At 37.6% G+C, this 15505-nt stretch overlaps 1 protein-coding gene across 4 annotated transcripts in view; it reads left to right on the top strand.

Annotated features, from left to right (window-relative positions):
- Positions 1-15505, top strand: part of ZRANB1 (zinc finger RANBP2-type containing 1) — a 70639-nt gene that overhangs the window by 15400 nt on the left and 39734 nt on the right. The window contains exons 2-3 of one of the 4 annotated variants that reach the window (XM_057530386.1): positions 7469-7597; positions 8914-9764. In XM_057530386.1, coding sequence (XP_057386369.1) covers positions 7557-7597; positions 8914-9764 — 892 coding nt within the window. In that variant the 5' untranslated portion in view covers positions 7469-7556. Of the gene's footprint in view, positions 1-7422; positions 7598-8913; positions 9765-15505 lie in introns of those variants that run through there. The other 3 variants (XM_057530387.1, XM_057530388.1, XM_028164285.2) reach the window with 3 other exon arrangements.

The following is a 15505-nucleotide window of genomic DNA, read 5'->3' as shown; positions in this document are numbered from 1 at the left end:
CACAGATAGTCATTCTTTGCTTTTCTTTAACACAAGGTCATGTATAGGTAGTGTGATTAATACACACCTGGCATTTGGGGAGACTTTTCCCTTTTTCAGTTGTCTCAATGCAAATGGAGGGCTTTATTATTTTAATTGACGTACAGTGGTTTCTTTAGTAATCTGGATTAGTGTATTGGTTTAAGAGAAGTCAGGCTGACTTTTATTAATAATATTTTCTTCCCCAGGGATTGCCTCCAAAATAAAAAATACTTAAGGCATTTTATAGTCTAAAGTCATGATAAATACCTCAGATTGGTTTTTTTTTTTCCACTCAATTTTACATGGAAACTTTAGTATATCTTGTTTTATAAGTAACTTTTTAGGTCCTGCTTACTTAACTTTTTAGGCATTTTGCAGTAGTTCTCAATCTAGATAAGCTTTGGGAAGATTCTGTGTAATTTTAAAAAGCTAAAATGTGAGCAAAATGTGTTAACAAGTTTTTTATTTTTTTAAGTTTGCTTGTTTAGATATTGTATGTTATTGGTTATCTAGGAAAGACTATTTAGTGAGGCACTACATGCAGTTTATTAATTGTCCAGATTCTGGATAGTGGGAATAAGTGACTATGGGCTGCAGTATAAATGTATTTTTATTACATTGTCTGTCTAGTACAGACTTTGGAGCCAGAATGCCCAGGTTCAGATCCTGGCTCTGCCACTTAGTAGCTTTGTGACTTTGGGCAAGTTACTCAACTTCTCTTTTCCTGTTTCCAGTCTTTAAAATTGGAGATAGTAGTAGTACCTGTTTCATAGGGTTCTGAAGATTAGATTACCTGATGTATAGGTACAGTGCTTAGAACAGTGCCTGGCATACAGTAAATGCTTAAGTGTTAGCTGTTTTCTTTTCTTAGTTGGACAAGGCTGACCCTGGCAGAGTTGTGAAGTAACAAAGTTGGCCTGGACATACATCCATCTCTAATGGTTGGGTAAGCAGTCCTTTCAACCTGCTGCTGTCTTTGGCATTCCTTCCCAGGTTGCCCTTTGCTAAACTTTTGCCTACTTGTTCCCCCTGTCTCTGCAGTGAAAATCCAACTCACAAAATCCCACCCTACTTTCCTGTTATTCATTACAGTAGGAATTGTGGGAAAAGTAATCTAATTGAATGACTTCACACTATTAATAAATAACACTTGTAAATAATTTGTTTTTATAAAATAAGTGTTTTAATTCAACCAAGTTTAGGGGATTAGATGTTAGGGAAAATGACAAAGAAATTTGAACAGAGTTGAGGCGTTGGTAACAAGATGTTTTTGGACAAGAGAGTAGCTCTGAGTTGGTTTTGCCTTGGAATATTTCATTCATTTGTGCCTGCTTTTCAAATCGTTTTCTTTCTTTTGTATTAGAACTCACTGATTATTTAAAAATTTCTGCCCCTCCTTTCTCTGTCACATTGATAACATAGTGTTTGGTTAAAAAGGTGGCCTTTAGTTGGACTAGGTTTAGTAGTGACTGTCGGTTGGTTCCTGTGGATATAGTTAATTGGGACTAATTTGTTCAGTGTGAAGAGAGAAAAGATAAGATGATAAAAGAAATCAAATTCTGAACGAAGTAGCATGTTCACAGCTTTTGCGAAAGTTGTTTTATTATATTTTAAATGCTGGCTTGATATGCAGTCTTGGAGGTAATCTCCCCATTTCCATGTACGTTTAAGAAAGCCGTAGTCATCTTTCATCTACTTAAATTGCAGGTGTCCTGAGTACAGGGACAGTATTTTATCTACGTAGTTATATCTCTCCACGTTTCTGAGTGCGTAGTAGACCTTCAGTAACTTGTCATAGGTTGTTAACGTTAAATTAGTTTTGTCTGGGATTGTAATTGGGGTATGTGATTGACCTGTGATGTCTCTGAAACTGTGTAAAGGAATCATGCTAAGATGGGTTCTACAGTAGCTCAAGATGGGTCTATCTATCTATGTATCTATCTATGTATCTATCTATCTGTTACTCCTCCTTCCTTTCTAGTTACTGTCTAGGAACTGGAGAGTACAGAGGAAGTTGATGAAATTACAGATAAAGCCCTAGTATATAAAGAGGTAGAATTCCTCCAGAAATGACTAGAAGATAGATTTTTAAAAAGGAGCATTACAATTTTGTGTGAGATTTGACACACTGTAAGTTAATTTTGTGTCTATATATCTTCTTCCATTCGAATCAGTGGATTACTAATTATCCAGCGGTTTAAAGAAAAACCATTAGCATTGTAGCTGTTACTAGTTTTCCTAATTAACACCATGTTGACTTATTGAAATGTAAACTTTATATTTTTTGTTATATTTTAAGGACTAGGTTTGGTGGAATGAAGTTGGATGTACTGGTTGTACTGGTAATTGCCTTAGTTAATTAAGGCCTAGTGCCAGTAAGGCCAAGGTCACCATGACAGGTGTTATTTAATTGTTATTATTTTAACTATTATTTTAACCAAATTAATTTTGTCTAGCTTGTCCACACATTCCGTGGAAGGGGCCTTCTGAGCAAATATCATTAGATGCAGATGACATAGATAACAGTGATCTCTCTATGGGAGGAAGGTCAGCATATTTTTGGGTCTCACTGATTCTTAATCATGTATACATAATTTCACAAAGATTTAGGACTTTCAGAGGATATTTAATGATCACAAAGGTTTGTGTGCTTGTGCCCTTAACACCACGGGACTTAAATAGTTAACCAGCTAATGCGTGCCTATGGCTTGGTACCTAGGTGTTAGAGGCAGACACTTTGTACTGAGGTCGTACCACAGGAGTGGATCCCATCCTCTAGAATTTCTCCTTTTTCTTGAAATTGCTCAAAAGCTCCACTCCTTTGTTTGTTCAGGTCACTCAACATGGTCTCTTCTCTGGATTTTACTAAACATAGGGCTGGTCCACATTCCATGCCACTAGAATCCCTGAGCCAAAGTATGTATGTATGTATGTATGTGTGTGTGTATTTATTTATGGCTGTTGGGTCTTCGTTGTTGCACACGGGCTTTCTCTAGTTGCGGCGCGCGGGCTTCTCATTGCGGTGGCTTCTCTTGTTGTGGAGCACGGGCTGTAGGCGCGCGGCCTTCAGTCGTTGTGGCGTGTTAGGCTCAGTAGTTGTGGCTCGCGGGCTCTGGAGTGCAGGCTCAGTAGTTGTGGTGCACGGGTTTAGTTGCTCCGTGGCATGTGGGATCTTCCCGGACCAGGGCTCGAACCCGTTTTCCCCTGCATTGGCAGGCTGATTCTCAACCACTGTGCCACCAGGGAAATCCCTGAGCCTAAGTTTTTGAAAGCTTGGCTACCTGATTGAAAATTGAGAGGAGGAAATGATATGGGGAAGACACACAAGTCAGTGTTCCAGAAACTAGCCCCAAGAAGACATACAGTAGGTGCCAAATGTCGATAGAAGTGTGGTTGCTTGGAGTGTACTTGAAATGATTTGAAAAAGCTTTACGAGAGAGATGAGATTAGAACTGAACCTTAAAGGATGGGTAGGATTCGCCAGAACTGAGTGTGTGTCTGTTGTGCTTGTTTTTCTAAGGTGGTGCCTTCACGTGTGTATTGTGGAGGGATGGTGGTACCTGAATGAGTCTGGGGTGTGTGTGGTGTGTTTGTATGCTGGTAAGGAGTTGAGCGTTTATACTGTTACAGAAGAGCTTCAGAAAGAGGGACTTGTTATTAGGAGGATTATTTTGGTAACGGTGAGCTGGATGGATTTAGAAAGGGAAGGCGCTTAGGAGGCTATTATAGTAGTTCTGACCTGAACTGCAAAAGGGTTGATGGCAGCTGAAATGGAAAGAAAAGGACTGATTGGACAGAAACCACTAGAAAGAATCTATGAGGAGAAGGCAGAATTCAAGATAAGTCTGAGTTTCTATGCTGGGTGCAGTAGTATTAGTGGTGTCCTTAATGGAAACTGGAGAGAGAAGTCAGGCTAGGGGTTTGTTGTGAGAGGAAGATAAGAGGATTTTAATATAGGATGTGACAAGATATTGGAGCCCGGAAATGAGGTGAGATTTGTAGATATAGAGGGTTCACCAGTGCTTCTAGTTTTAGCTCTTTTTTTAAAAAAATAAATTTATTTATTTACTTTTGGCTGCATTGGGTCTTTGTTGCTGCACGTGGACTTTCTCTAGTTGCAGCGAGCGGGGGCTACTCTTCGTTGCGGTGCGCGGGCTTCTCATTGCAGTGGCTTCTCTCGTTGCGGAGCACGGGCTCCAGGCGCGTGGGCTTCAGTAGTTGTGGTGCGTGGGCTCTATCTAGAGCGCAGGCTCAGTAGTTGTGGCGCACGGGCCTAGTTGCTCCGCAGCATATGGGATCTTCCCGGACCAGGACTCGAACCTGTGTCCCCTGCATTGGCAGGCAGATTCTTAACCACTGCACCACCAGGGAAGCCCCGCTTCTAGTTTTAGCTTTCATCTTTATTCCCCTAAAATGCTTTCTGAGCATTTTTAAATTTCCAGAGATTTATGTTAATATTTATATCAACAATTTATATTAATAAATTAATATTTATATTACTAAATATAGACAATATTAATAAAGCTAATATAAAACCGAAAGACTGTCAGTCCTTCCTTTGGATAACTGCTCATCATTTGACACTAACTGGCAACTGAACTTCTCTCAGTTTGTTTCTCAAGGAGTTTGTGCTTGGTGAGGATCATTTCACTTCTCTAGTTCTCTCTCAGAGGATTTTAGTAGGTGGTTGGGGGAATTTGTAGTGTAGCTACAATTTTGAGTAATTGACTTCAGAATAGGTATATTTATTCTACATTGTTTAGTAATGCTTCACAAATATGGTATAATTAATTCACTACTAAGCATGACAGTATAAAAAGTGTTCAGTTATGAGCCCCTCCCTTTCCCTAGCCATTAAGCCATACATCATAATGCTCATGCTTTTATTATTGTTTGAACTGGGAAGTATATAATCAAAAGCAGTTATGAATTTAATACTAGAAAATGGTTGCTATACTTGGAGACATTATTCAGTCTGTCTACAGGTAGAGGTTGATGTATAAATAGATTCATGGACTCTTTGGTCCACAAGATGGGAACTGCTGATACTGCATTTGAACCAAGGAATATTTGGGTTTTTTTGTTGTTTTTTGGTTTTATTTTGAACATATTTATGGTTTCTTCTACATGGCTTTTTTTTTTCTTTTTTTGGCTGTGTTGGGTCTTCGTTTCTGTGCGAGGGCTTTCTCTAGTTGCAGTGCGCGGGCCTGTCACTGTCGCGGCCTCTCTTGTTGAAGAGCACAAGCTCCAGACATGCAGGCTCAGTAGTTGTGGCTCACGGGCCTAGTTGCTCCGCGGCATGTGGGATCTTCCCAGACCAGGGCTCGAACCCGTGTCCCCTGCATTGACAGGCAGATTCTCAACCACTGCGCCACCAGGGAAGCCCGGAATATTTGGTTTAAGAGTAGCACTTGTGTCTGGCTCTGCTTAAAGAAGATCCATATTATACAGATTTTATTGTTACTTTGTGTACCGATTAATTGAAGTATGATTCACCAGCTAGAATTTGGAAATCTGTATTTTATGCAGAAGTAGACTTGTAAATTAAATTTACTTGGGTATATGAATATATGTTAACTTGAAAGATATTTAGTAATTGTTTTATTTCCATGCACAGTATTAACTCTTAGAGCTGTTTGCTATTAAAAATTATTTCATGTTCTTTTTGATGTCTGGTAGAAAAAGTGTACTCAGTGTTAATTTCACCTCAATAATGCAAAATCATATAGTTGAACTGATGTTATCTTTACTCTTCCATTCCATTTACTGTTACCACAGGTACAGATGACTCAGATAACCCTCTCCAATGAATTTTAGCTTTTGGTTATGAAAAAACAATATTCTTAAAACAACGTCTTAATTCCCCATAGAGTTGGTACCATGTACATCATTATCTAATATAATGCACTTATCTTAAAACTCTTTTTTAATTTTTTGGCCGCACCATGCAGCATGTGTGATCTTAGTTCCCCCACCAGGGATCGAACCCATGCCCCCTGCATTGGAAACGCATGGTCTTAACCACTGGACCGCCAGGGAAGTCCCAAAACTCTTGAGCTTGGTTTTGGTATTGCTTAGTTACCTGAATTTTGGGGAGGGGTAGGCTATTTACCAGGCATATATGACAATGATTATTTTTTAATGACAGGTTTGTTTTTTGTCAGACATGGACATTTAAGTATGTTATGCTGGCACATTAATTCCATGAAGATTAGTTGATGTAAGGCCACAAACTATTTAGTTGAGCCTACATCAAAGTAAGACTTAACAAAGCAAGCATGAATTTTTGAATGTGAATTTTTTTTAAAGGAAATCCCTGTGGGAGTGCTGTTTCTTTTTTCTTTCTTTTTTTTTTAATTAATTTATTTATTTATGGCTGTGTTGGGTCTTCGTTTCTGTGCGAGGGCTTTCTCTAGTTGTGGCAAGCGGGGGCCACTCTTCATCGCGGTGCGCAGGCCTCTTACTGTCGCGGTCTCTCTTGTTGCGGAGCACAGGCTCCAGATGCGCAGGCTCAGTAGTTGTGGCTCACGGGCCCAGTTGCTCCGCGGCATGTGGGATCTTCCCAGATCAGAGCTCGAACCCGTGTCCCCTGCATTAGCAGGCAGATTCTCAACCACTGCGCCACCAGGGAAGCCCTGAATGTGAATATTTTAAACGAACTACTGAAATTACTTACAGCCTTGGATATGTTCATTATGTCATTTGTTTTTGTCATGATAAGTTTCTGCTTGCTCATTTTAGTTTCCAGTAGCATGAGCAAGTAATTTATTTATATTTCATTCCTGAGAAACCAAAGGAAGAAACTGCCTAATGAATATGAAAGTTGCCATTAAATCTCAATTGTCCATTTTATGGATGCTTTTATGATTATAGTCTTTGCCCTTCAACACACTTTCGGATTGCTGTCAAATGGTGTTTATGTTTAATCAGTACGTACAAACTAAAGTGAAAAATCTGAGCAGATAAATATAAATTACCTGGGTTAGAGAAAAATAAAGTTGCTGAAGGAGAAAAAGACTTCAAAGTTAAATATAAGCTATATTTTTTTGCTTTTTCTATTTACTTGGTTTATGCCCCCTTTCCCCCTTCAATAATAACAAGTAATTCAGTAGGAATTAACTTATTAGGACTATGAATTTAAGATTAATGGTAATAATCGTGCACACACACATATGTTTAAAGTTTTAGGGGAAAATATCTTTCCTATGTCTGATTTGACTGACCAACCCAATCAGCTGATTTTATTGCTGTGTTAAATTAAAATTGTGAATATAGTAGTCCATTATTAAAATAAATGAGTAGGATTAAAATAGGGAATTTATTAAAATAAAGCCTTTAAAAAAATACTTTTGGATAAAGTAACAGGCTTCAAGTGAAATTCAGTTTTGGTCTCCTTTACAGGAATAGCTACTCACAGTCATACAGAACCACTTATCATGTTTTGCAGTATCTCCTGAGGAAGTCAGAATCTGAGCCAGCATGACGACTGAATCTTGTCTTTGGTCTGATTTATAAGCTGTACTTTTATTCTGACCATGTTCAAGGTGGAGGCTATAGCATGGAAACTAAAATCTTAGTAAGTGTGATTTTTATTTTAGCTGTTAAATAGTAGCCGCTCTTACAGTGAATTTGTCCTCTTAACAAAGTTTACACTATGAAAGGGGTGAGGACTTGGCAAGCAGGGACATAATACTACGCTTATAAAGTGAAAAATTTTGCTTTCCAGGTTCAGGAAAAATCCCTGAGAAAGAGAAGGAGAAGCTTCTATTACTCTGCCTAGAATTTCTTTCACTTTTCTGGTTACAAATAGGTGGCAGGATGATACTGATTTAGTTGAGAAGGGATTTAAGAAAATGGAGAGGCTGGCTTTAGTGGCCAGTGTCTAAATTCAAGCCATTTAAAAAAATTATTATTACATTTGCTGTGCAAGTTGCTTCATTTATAAATTAGTTGTCATTAAATAATAGTCTTCATTGTATTGCAGTGTTAGGAAGCCCAGTGTAGAATCCTAGGAGCCTTTTAAATAGTTAATATGTTTTTAATATGAATTGAATTTTGAGTATATTTTAAATATTGAATATTTTGAGTATAAATATTCAAAATTATATTGGAGCGATTATGCTAATTGTTATCTCAAGGATGTTTCATCAGTTGATTGTCCCAACTATAGGTGATGTGCAGTTTTTATTTTCTGCACTCTAGACAGAACAAGATTTTGAGGATATAGGCTATCAAGGAACTTTATCTCTGTTTCACAGTGTTACTTTGTTAATTGTAAGGATTACTACTTAACATCTTTCTTTTCTACCTGTGTTTATTAAGAGCAGTGGATAATTAGCACATTTAGGCTGCTTTTTTCCCTTAGCAAGAATGATAGAATTGACTGTTTGATTTTCTGAATTCTTTAGTGAATCAAACATTGTGGTACTGTACCTAGATAGCATAATAATCTATGTTGCTCATAATTTGAGAATGGTTATGTGTTTAAGATACTTGGTTTGTGTTCTGTCCCTTCCCTTTGAATCTTTTAACTATTGGTTATTTTTCTAAATTGATGGTGATGACCTGGCTGAAATTAAACATTTCTGTTAGAGGATTCCTGATTTAACCTCATTCCCTCTTAGAATAAACCTCCCTTTATCTTCTGCCTTTTCTCTTGCATTCCAAAGTACAGTTTCATTAAATCCCCAGGTTTAAGATTTTTCTTTGGGAACTTATGTCCAGTATCTCTCTGGAAATTTTAAGAAAAGGTAGTTGAGTGTGAAATGTTACATGCATCTTTTGAGAAATTGAGGTTTTATAAGTTGAAGGGTACTTTTATATTTTGGGCATGTTTTCAGGGGTGGGATTATGTAGTTACTGTTTTAATAACCATGTCCTAATTATTTATAGCTTCCTGCCTGACATAACTCACTTGAAGAAGTGCACAATGTCAGAACGTGGAATTAAGTGGGCTTGTGAATACTGTACGTATGAAAACTGGCCATCTGCAATCAAGTGTACTATGTGTCGTGCCCAAAGACCTAGTGGAACAATTATTACAGAAGATCCATTTAAAAGTGGTTCAAGTGATGTCGGTAGAGATTGGGATCCTTCTGGCACCGAAGGAGGAAGTAGTCCTTTGATATGTCCAGACTCTAGTGCAAGACCAAGGGTTAAGTCTTCGTACAGCATGGAAAATGCAAATAAATGGTCATGCCACATGTGCACATATTTGAACTGGCCAAGAGCAATCAGATGCACTCAGTGTTTATCCCAGCGTAGGACCAGGAGTCCCACAGAATCTCCTCAATCCTCAGGATCTGGCTCAAGACCAGTTGCTTTTTCTGTTGACCCTTGCGAGGAATACAATGATAGAAATAAACTGAACACAAGGACCCAGCATTGGACTTGTTCTATTTGCACATATGAAAACTGGGCCAAGGCTAAAAAATGTGTTGTTTGTGATCATCCCAGACCTAATAATATTGAAGCAATTGAGTTGGCAGAGACGGAAGAGGCTTCTTCAATAATAAATGAGCAAGACAGAGCTCGATGGAGAGGAAGCTGTAGCAGTGGCAACAGCCAGAGAAGATCACCGCCGACTACGAAACGGGACTCTGAGATGAAAATGGATTTTCAGAGGATTGAGTTGGCTGGTGCTGTTGGCAGCAAGGAGGAACTTGAAGTGGACTTCAAAAAACTAAAGCAAATTAAAAACAGGATGAAGAAGACTGATTGGCTATTCCTCAATGCTTGTGTGGGTAAGTTTCTTCATTTTTTGAATGGGATGGGAGAAGATATTAAAAATGACATGAAAGATATAAGGAAGGTCAGTATTATTTAGCGTTTAGTTCATTCAGCATGATAACTATACTCCCAGTATGCATGCATAAGAATCTCTGTATTTGTGATCTTGTCATAATGTTGTCTTAAATTGCCTCCCATTTCATTGTGCATGTGTCTTTCCAACATTAGAGAGAAAAACTTTTAAGTTATAGCAAAGATTTTTACATATCAGTAGTAAACCGTATACCTGGAGTTTAAAACTGCTACTCTATTTATTGTAACAAGATGTGACTGAGGAGCACCAGCTGCTGCTTCAGAGTGTTTGTAAACAGTGTGAGCATCTTGTGATGATAGAAGCTTTAGTCAGATGTTAAAAATATCACAAAAATGTGTGACTCCAAGAAGTTGAACAAACATAATATTGACTTTGAAAATACTGATGTTAATTTACCATGAATGTCATGTACTGAATATTTGCAAACTTTATGGAACTGATTTCACATGGCCAGCTGATTCCATAGTTCGAATTATGATTTGTGTGTTTTGTGTTTTAGTGCTTTCCTAAGGAAATTCTGGATATTGGTCTCAGTCTCTGGCTCAGAGCTGTTCAGGGACAGAGACGTGTTGAGAGAGTAAGGTTTCCTCCAGTTATTGACCTTGTGAGTTAATTATTCGTGATGTACTTCACAAAAGCAGTTGCTTGACTCCTCTGTATTTTTTTCCCTCCCTCTCTCTTTTTTTTGAATAGGTTAGCTATTTGAATTATGTGATTTAAATTATTTGGATGGGGTGCTTACTTTGACATTTAAGTTTTGTAAAGAAAATTTTGAGTAACTACTAAAGTTAAATCTTGTGTGGAACAATAGCTAGGCCTTCAACATGGCTTAGCTGTATATATATATTTTTTCAGTACTAATTTCTTTTGTTTATCACCCTGAATATAGCCCCAAGAATATGGAATACATAACTATATGAATCTGCAAGTCCTAAGAGTAGATTTCAAGAAATCTCAGTTTTTTTATATTAGTTTTGTCCTGGCCAAAAAAAAAAAAAAGTCCCAGCAGATGAGCCCTTCTGAACACCAAACACAGCAGGCAGTTAGTAACTGTTAGCTCCAGTGTTCTCCTGTCCTGAGGACGAGGGATGAAAGCACACTGAGCTGTCTTCAGCCATCTGTGCTGTCCCATTACATCCCATTGATTTTTTTCTCTCCCCAAATTGAGGTACCACAGATGGTGTGAATGTCTTTTTTTTTTTTTTAAAACCAGGAGCTACAAAAGGATTTTATTTATTATGAATTTTTAAAAATTGAGGTCCAATTCACATAACATAAAATTCATCATTTTGAAAATGAACAATTCAGTGGCATTTAGTGTATCCACAGTGTTGTACAACCACCACCTCTGTCTAGTTCTGAAACATTTTCATCACCCCAGAGGAAACCCTATACCCATTTAAACAGTTACTCCACATCTTCTCCTCCTCCAAGTCCTTGGTAATCACCAGTCTGCTTTCTGTTTCAGTGGATATACCTATTCTGAATGTTCCATATAAATGGAATCTTACATTGTGTGATCTTTTGGATCTAGGTGTGATTGTCCTTTAGTTACCTGTATGCCTTTTGGAACACTCTTAAAATTATTTTTGCAGGCAGTAGCGTACTATGTAGATGCCAACTACAAGCTGGTGTTACAGTACATGTAAACTTACAGATGGTAATGCGCTACACTGCAGTGAGTTTTAACCTCTTTTGGGGTCACTGTTTCTTCAAGTTAGTGGATCTTATGATAAGAACTCTTTTTTTTTTCCACACACACACACACACACACTGTATTTTATTTTTACAAGAGATAAATAGACTGACACCAAGCATTGTACATGGATGACCACAACAAAAGCAACAATGATTGCAATTACCAAACATGAAACACACTCATACTATGTCATAATATTGACATTCAGTCCAGTAATCCTCCACTGTAACAGCTCCTTTACTTTGCAGTGAAAATTGATTTGTATATTCTTTGCCTCTGAGTCCTTGTGGGATTTTTTTTTTTTTAATTCAGACAGAAAGTCACAAAAATTATACTCATCCTCATCAGTTCACTCAGTCCCATGTAATTAATTTTTTTTTTATCTTGATCTTTTGTTAGCACTTTTATGAGTTCATCAGTTTTTCATTAGAGTTCTGAAAATGCTTATTCATTCAGTTCAGCAGTACAGTCAGTTACCAGAAACCTGTACTTGTCAGAGTCTTTTCCATGAATTTCTTGAAGATGAAACCCTTTTATAGGAACACATTTGCAAAATCATCAGAGTACACCCAGAACTGTCTGTAAATGACAAAAGACTTAAAAATGACCATGGTTAAAGATTTGATGAAAGTTCATAATAATGCAGTTGACAAGAAAATTAGTTATTTCTGAGATATACATTTTAAAGTAATAACTAGGATTATTACTTATAACATTATACCAGAACATATAAGATTTTTAGAAGTTTCCTGTAATGTCTGAAACATTTATATTAACATATTTCCATACATATTTCCATACAAATACAAATATAAGATTTTTAGAAATTTCATGTAATGTCTGAAACATTTATATTAACATATTTCCATACATATTTCCATACAAATACAAATATAAGATTTTTAGAAATTTCATGTAATGTCTGAAACATTTATATTAACATATTTCCATACAAATAACCCAATGAAAGTTTAGTATTAGTTGTTTTGTTTGTTTTTTTATACTGCAGGTTCTTATTAGGCATCAGTTTTATACACATCAGTGTATACATGTCAATCCCAATCGCCCAATTCAGCACACCACCATCCCCACCTCACCGCAGTTTTCCCCCTTTGGTGTCCATATGTACATTCTCTACATCTGTGTCTCAACTTCTGCCCTGCAAACTGGCTCATCTGTACCATTTTTCTAGGTTCCACATACATGCATTAATATACGATATTTGTTTTTCTCTTTCTGATTTACTTCACTCTGTATGACAGTCTCTAGATCCATCCACGTCTCAACAAATGACTCAATTTCGTTCCTTTTTTTTTTTTTTAATTTCGTTCCTTTTTATGGCTGAGTAATATTCCATTGTATATATGTACCACATCTTCTTTCACTGTTTCTTCAAGTTAGTGGATCTTATGATAAGAACTCTTGCTTTGAAATATTTTCTCCCCTTGACACACACGTTAGACCAATCAATATATCTTTGTCTTTATGGCTATTATTTCTTGTCTTTGTGACTATTCTGTCTTCTTGGTGCTGCCTTTATTTCTTTCCATATATCTACTTCTTTTGGTTAACTATCCTTGTACCTCTTTGCATTCTTACAGCTGAACAAAAACTTCTCCCAGTAGGACCAATATTAAATTTGGTCTTGTTTCATTTATAAAACAGTTTCTTTGTCATTAAATCTGCATTCCCACATACTCCAGAGTTTCTAGGTTCTTAGGGCCAAGGGTTGATTGTAATTGGTTCTTGGTAATGTGGATTCTGTCTTTTCTATCAGCAAATATTTTTGACTATTCACTGCATAATATGGTTCTCAAATGTTGTAGAAAGATTATGGCTCTGTCTTTATTGGGTAGTCATATCCTGATTTGTAAATATCCTTGAAATATGTTAAAAACTTTTAGTTGTTTATATTGTGTTGGGTTAACGGAAGTCCACAAGTATTGAAAATTAATCATTTTTTTTTTTGTTCTTTTTGGCCACACTGTGTGGCATGCGGGATCTTAGTTCCCCGATCAGGGATCGAACCTGCGCCCCCTGCAGTGGCAGGCGGAGTCTTAACCACTGGACCGCTGGGGAAGTCCCCGAAAATTATTCTTTACTTCTCCCTTGCTACCTGTCTTATGCTCTCCAGATTTCATTAGATATGGTATATTATGGTTTATCGATGTTAGGCATTTAAGAAAACCATCTTAGTGTTTGCTCTGGCAGCACATATACTTAAAAAATCATCTCCAAAGTACATACACTAAGTATAAAATGTATACTGTGCATAAAATTTATACTAAGTATAAAATGTGAGACTTTCCCATTTGAAATTGAAATAAAAAAATCTCAACCTCAGCTTTGTACCTGGTAAAATGGGAATGAGGAAGATTCAGTATTGAGAAGGGTAAAGCTAAAACTTCCACAGTATTAAGTAAGTATCTTTTACATAACTGTTGGGTATAAGTTTCACATAGGTCACTTTATCTTACGTGATGAGAGGACGTTGGGGACGTCCAACGTCCAACATTTTACTGGTGCCAAAACCTGACACCAGTAAAAATGGAATCTGGGAGTGGGAGTGAAATGGTAACGGCAGAGGTGTGAATTTAAATGTGCTGTTGTCTCTGGAGTGTCTGCAGTTTGGTGCCAGGTTATTTTCTGGGAGGTCATGTCAGTGCTAATCATGGTCTGCCTTTCCCACTGGACAGATGATAATGTCTCTAGAGATAAGGCAGCACTACCTAACATACCGTTTTAGTTCTGCTGTTGTATTGAATCAGTTGCCCTTTAGAAGAACATTTAAACTTATGACCCCAAGTTGATCCCTTGAAAAGATACAGGGTCAGATAAGGATCTCAAATTAAATCTGTATAATAACTTTTGTATGCCTGAACCCTGGACTCTGATATCCAGCGGCCACCTATCCAACATCTTCTCTTGAATATGTAATATTTCAAACGCATTTCAAACTCAGTGAGGCCAAAAAACTGAACTGGTCTCTCAAATCTATTCTCTCACTCCCCCCATCTCAGTTGATGGCAAGTTCATCGTTTTATTTGCTGTGTCCAGAGCCTTGGTCATCCTTGGTTTTCTTCTTTTTCTCTTATACTCCATTCTCACTGGCTTTGTCTTCAAAATATACCCAGAATCTGGCCACCTCTCACCACACTGGTCCAAGCCATGATCCCCTCTCGGTCCGTGTCCTCCTTTACAAACTGTTCTCTGAACAGGAGCTACTCTTCTAAAACTTTGCTTAGAACCCTCCAGTGATTCTCCCTGTGTTGCTGAGAGTAAAAGCCAATTTTACAGGCTCTCTCTGCTCTCTATCCCACACCTGCTTTCCCCACTTTTATACAAACACACGTTTCCCTCTAACCTTATCTATTACTCTCAACCTCGCTCATTCACTCCTGCCCTCTAGCCACCTTTCTTGTCTGCAAATAAGCCTCAAGCTTTGCACTTGCTCTTTCCTCTGCCCGGATTGCTTTCTCTAGATTGCAGGATTAGCTAATTTACTTCTTTCAGGTGTTTTCTCACATGTCACCTTCTCTGTGAGGCCTCAAATTTCAGCCCTGTCCTGTCCTCTCTTCCCCCAACTTTAATTTTCTTCACAACACTTGTTACCTCCTAATACACTTATTAGAAGTCACCATATTTGTCTCTCTCTTGCTTAGAACTTAAGCTTTCTGAAGGCCAGGAATTTTGTCTGTTTTGTTCACAGCTGTTTGCTAGTACCTAAAACATTGCCTGATACATAGCAGACATTGAAATTTTTGTTAATCAGTGAATAAACATTTGTGGAAACTGGAATCTGGACAAATAGACAAATAGACCTTCCAAAGACAAATAAACCTTTTTGCTTTTCTCCTAAATTTCTTGATTCTTTGCCTTCTTCCTAGCTTTCTGTACTTCTCACCTTACAGATTACCTGGAGCTCAACCCACTGGGAGCCAACTTGGCCTCTTCCTGTCAGG

This window comes from Balaenoptera acutorostrata, chromosome 16, assembly GCF_949987535.1.
Source record: "Balaenoptera acutorostrata chromosome 16, mBalAcu1.1, whole genome shotgun sequence".
NCBI classification, from domain to species: domain Eukaryota; kingdom Metazoa; phylum Chordata; class Mammalia; order Artiodactyla; family Balaenopteridae; genus Balaenoptera; species Balaenoptera acutorostrata.
This window is presented reverse-complemented; position numbering and strand designations above follow the sequence as displayed.